Source organism: Microtus ochrogaster, chromosome 24 (assembly GCF_000317375.1).
Source record: "Microtus ochrogaster isolate Prairie Vole_2 chromosome 24, MicOch1.0, whole genome shotgun sequence".
In the NCBI taxonomy this organism is placed as follows: Eukaryota; Metazoa; Chordata; class Mammalia; order Rodentia; family Cricetidae; genus Microtus; species Microtus ochrogaster.
The window spans coordinates 8,667,141-8,671,956 of record NC_022024.1 but is presented as its reverse complement, the minus strand read 5'-3'; the positions used below and the strand labels follow the sequence as shown (position 1 = coordinate 8,671,956).

At 50.6% G+C, this 4,816-nt stretch overlaps 1 protein-coding gene across 1 annotated transcript in view; it reads left to right on the top strand.

The window, feature by feature from the left end:
* Positions 1-4,816, top strand: part of Kif5a (kinesin family member 5A) — a 43,807-nt gene that overhangs the window by 19,502 nt on the left and 19,489 nt on the right. Inside the window, exons 2-8 of the mRNA XM_005357979.3 lie at positions 1,294-1,381; positions 1,474-1,547; positions 1,947-2,051; positions 2,487-2,535; positions 3,231-3,286; positions 3,488-3,575; positions 3,867-3,991. Of these exons, the coding sequence (XP_005358036.1) occupies positions 1,294-1,381; positions 1,474-1,547; positions 1,947-2,051; positions 2,487-2,535; positions 3,231-3,286; positions 3,488-3,575; positions 3,867-3,991 (585 nt within the window). The remainder of the gene's footprint in view (positions 1-1,293; positions 1,382-1,473; positions 1,548-1,946; positions 2,052-2,486; positions 2,536-3,230; positions 3,287-3,487; positions 3,576-3,866; positions 3,992-4,816) is intronic.

Genomic DNA, 4,816 nt, shown 5'->3' with positions numbered 1-4,816 from the left:
ATTTATTTATACAATATTCTGTCTGTGTATATGCCTGCAGGCCAGAAGAGGGCACCAGACCCCATTACAGATGGTTGTGAGCCACTATGTGGTTGCTGGGAATTGAACTCAGGACGTTTGGAAGAGCAGGCAATGCTCTTAACCTCTGAGCCATCTCTCCAGCCCCCAATAAATAAATCTTTAAAAAAAGAAAGGAATCTCTTTTAAAAATAAAATAAAGCAAGCTTAGCCCTCTTAATTATATACATTCTGCAGCACATGACCTAGGCTGGCCCAGTACTTGTGGGTCTGGGGCCCTGCTCCAGTTTGTCTGCCGCCAGTCCTGTGCACGTCATGGCAGATAAGTGCTCTCCCAAGCCATGTTCCTTACCGGGCATCCCCATTTCTGATTTCATATATTTCTTTCGAAACGAGGGAACTGTGCCTGTATCTTCACAGAGGCCTGTAGGCCCATATTTCTGTATGGTGTATGCATGTTTCCTCACACCCCAGAGAAAGTCTACACCTGTGTAACCAATTTTGCATATTTAAAAAAAATTTATGAGCCAGGTGGTGGTACAAGCTTTAATCCCAGCACGCAGAAGGTAGAGGCAGGTGGATCTTGTGAATTCAAGGCCAGCCTGGTCTACAGTGTGAGTTCCAGGACAGCCAAGGCTGTTACAAAAAGAAACCCTGGTTTGAAAAAGAAAAAAAAAGTTCATGGATGAGTGTATTGCATGTATGTGAATGTTTTATACGTATTTGAGTGTATTGCATGTATGTGAGTGTTTTACACGTGTGAGTGTATTGCACATGCAGGGAGAGGCCAGGAGAGACCACCAGATCCCATGGAACAAAGTTAAGGACTCTTGTGAGCTGCTGTGTGGCTGCAGGGACTTGAACGCAGGTCGTCTGCAAGAGCAGTATATGCTCCTGGCTGCTGAGCCATCTCTCCAGCCCCCTTCTTAGTGTATCTTGAAGTTCTGTAAGAGACGTACAGCCCTGCAGAGAAAGACACTTTTAAACTTTGGGGTTCTTTTCACTGATAATAATTCCTCCCTCTCCACTTTCCCCAGGAAGGTGTTAGGGTTAGCGGAGTGCTATAGGATCTCACATCCAGATGAGGACCCCCTTACACTGCAAGGCACTCCCTAGTGACCCGAGCACACAGCACCCCTCCCGCTGTCAGATGTGAACCGCTTCTCCCACCAGGAGCTCCGGAATGGGACGCCCTCTGCAGGCTGATGGAAAGGTCTGCAGGGGCCCTCTTCCATCTCACACTCCCTGCTAATGGCTGTGTTCTTTCCCCTCCAGGGAAAGCCGTATGTCTTTGACCGTGTATTCCCCCCAAACACGACTCAGGAGCAAGTTTATCATGCATGTGCCATGCAGATCGTCAAAGGTAAAAGACATCTCTCCTGAATGCATTTTTCCATGCTCGCCACCGCCACTCTCCTACACACACCAGATCTCTTTCTCTGCCTTCTCTTCCAGATGTCCTTGCTGGCTACAATGGCACAATTTTTGCTTATGGGCAGACATCCTCAGGGAAAACACATACCATGGAGGTGAGAGTTCTGACTGGGGGCTTGAGAGGTGCTAAGAAGGCTCACAGAAGATCAAAGAATCACTGCTGGGGACACCCGGGACTCGAGGGTGGGCTGAATCGGAGGCAGAAGGGTCTGGAGGATGAAATGAGCAGTGTGGTAGGGAGGTTTAGAGGAACCCCTGTAGGCACCCACTTTCCCTCCCTCTTGTGACCCCGGTTGTCCTCCTTTGATCCAGAGAAGCGCCAGCAATGGAAGTCCAAAGGCTGCTCAGTTATCAGCTTCCATTCGAAGGCAGACATGGCGGTGACCATCTCCTAACTGAGGGTGCTCTTCATGTCCCTCTTTGCCTCTGTGTCCCCTGCCCACCTCGGCATTGTCTCGTCCTGAGCCTTACTCTGCTATGTCTTGACTCCCCAGGGTAAACTGCACGACCCTCAGCTAATGGGAATCATTCCTCGGATTGCTCGAGACATCTTCAACCACATCTACTCCATGGATGAGAACCTGGAGTTCCACATCAAGGTGATCAGCACACGACTCCTGGGGACCCAGAGATGGAAAAGCCTAGAGTGAACCAGCTAAAGCATTACTCCCCACTCTGGTTATCTTGACTTCTCTCTGAGATGTCTTCTCCTGCACTTTCCCAACCACTGCCCTCCTTGAGATAATCACGTTGGTTGGGATTCCTGTGTCAGATTTAAGATCACCCCCTCTCAGGGCTCAGAGGTTAAGAACGCTGGTTGCTCTTCCAGAGGACCCGGGTTCAATTCCCAGCGCATACCTGGTGACCCACAACCCTCTCTAACGCCAGTTCCCGGGGATCTGATGGGCTCTTCTCGCACCATGCATGCATATGATGAACAGACATGCAGACAGACAAAACACTCATTCACATAAAAATAAAATTAAAACATCAACAACAGAACATCTCACATCATCCACTTTCTTCCCAACCAGGTTTCTTACTTTGAGATTTACCTGGATAAGATCCGAGACCTTTTGGATGGTGAGTACTTGGGCTCAGTGGGTAAAGGCCTGTGAGGAGCGTGAGGACAGAGAGACCACCTTTAGCTGGAGTTTGGTTGTGGTTGGGCATCCAGGACATATCTCTTCACACCAGAGGCCTAAGCTGTGCTCCTCCACAGGGTTTCAGTCAGGAATGGGAATGCTAGCCTGGAACCCTAGCTACTCAGAGGCTGAGGCAGAATTGTGATTTTTTTTTTTTTGAGCCCTCCCCGTTGGCAGCTTAGCGAGATTGTGTCTCAAAAGGAAAAAAAATGATAAGGGCTGGGATGGAGGTGAGTAGTGGAGCCTGCCTAGCAAGAGTGAGGCCTTACTTCAAACCCTAATTAATAGAACAAAAACAGAGACAGGAGGAGGAAGGGGGGGGATAGAGGGCGGAGGTCAAGGGCTTTCCTAGCAGAGAGTCTGTGTTCAGTCCCCCTGCAACAGAATAACAATTCCCCAAAGCCTGGGGGAGTCAGGAGATGAGCTAGCTTAAGGCTCAGCCCTTATCTGTACGGAGCCAGAAAAGAGACACAGTCTCGTGAGGAGGGGAGGAAGGGTATTTCCCTGTGAACATGGCCTTTGGAGTGTGTGTGTGTGTGTGTGTGTCCCGCCATGAAGTCTTCATGCCTGCAGGGTGTCTAGGGGTGGGTCCAGGTGTGCTGGCCTCACTCACCCTGCTCTGTCTTGATTCAGTGACCAAGACAAACCTGTCTGTACACGAAGACAAAAATCGGGTGCCGTTTGTCAAGGTAAGAGCAGGCTGGGCTCTTGCCTATGCCACTGGGGCACCAAGAGCCTGTGTGAGGGAGGATGGGTTGGCCACCCAGATGGTGGATGAGCGAGAGGTGCCCAAAGGGGCTTGGAAGTCTCCTGACAGGTCACTTGGGTGGTATGCGGGCAGCTTAATCTAAAGATCAAAACATATGGTCCCTGCAATTTTCCTCCGACAGGGTTGTACCGAACGCTTTGTGTCCAGCCCAGAGGAGATTCTGGATGTGATCGATGAAGGGAAGTCGAATCGCCATGTAGCTGTCACCAGTGAGTGGGGAGATGAAGAGCTCTTGGGTCTGGAAGTCTTCTGGCTTCTCTTCTGTGCCCACCGGGGGCGAGCAGGGGGAGCAGGGGTCTCCTGCCTATGTAACCTGCTGCCTAGGAGATGACACAGCAGGGATGGTCCTAGGGGCCCTTTCTCTCTCGGGGGTGTGTGTGTGGGGGGTGTGGAGTGGTAGCCGGGGAGGGGTGTGGGGTGACAGCCCGCGGGCACGTGGCCAAGGGCTGCAGCACCGCAGGAGTTGGTAGGTAGAGGACCTTGCTTCCCTGTTCCTGCAGATATGAACGAGCACAGCTCTCGGAGCCATAGCATCTTCCTCATCAACATCAAGCAGGAGAACATAGAGACCGAGCAGAAGCTCAGCGGGAAGCTGTACCTTGTGGACCTGGCCGGGAGCGAGAAGGTTGGGAATTTGGGGAAGGTGGGGGGTGGGCTGAAAAGGAATCCTTGGGGGGAAGGTTTGCCTTTCTAAAAATTAAATTTGAGACTGGGTAGTGGTCTTTAATCCCAGCACTTGGGAGTCACGGGCATGTGGATCTCTGTGAGTTCAAGGCCAGCCTGGTCTACAGGATGAGTTCCAGGACAGCCAGGGTTACACAAAGAAAGCCTGTCTCAAAAGCCAGAAAACAACAAAAACAAAGCAAAACAAACAAACAAACAATAAAAAATAAAAATTAAATAATAAAAAAAACCACATTTGGCCGTTAGTGGTGGTGATGCTCCTTTCCTCCTAGCACAGCACAGGAGGAACAGGCAGATAGTACGTCCCTCCCCACTCCCCCCATGGCACAGTAATAAGCAAATATTTTTACCACTAAACTAATTCCCAGGGAAGTGGCTCATAGGTGGAGCACTTGCTGTGCAAGCCTGGGGACCTGAGCTCAGATCTCCGCAAGTCACATAAGGCCAGGCAGGTGCCTCGGGTCTGCAATTCTAGGGCTCCTACAGTTAGGGGGAGCTGCTGTGTGCGGAGTGAGCAGCCAAGGGACCCAGCCTTAAAGTGACAACCGACACCTGAGGTTGTCCTATGACATACACCTGACCACACACATGCTGTGACATACACCTAATCACATGCATATTGTGACATACACCTGACTGCACACATGCTATGACATACACCTGATCACATGCATATTGTGACATACACCTGACCACACACATGCTATGACATACACCTGAGGTTGTCCTTACCTGACCCCACACACGCTGTGACATACACCTGACC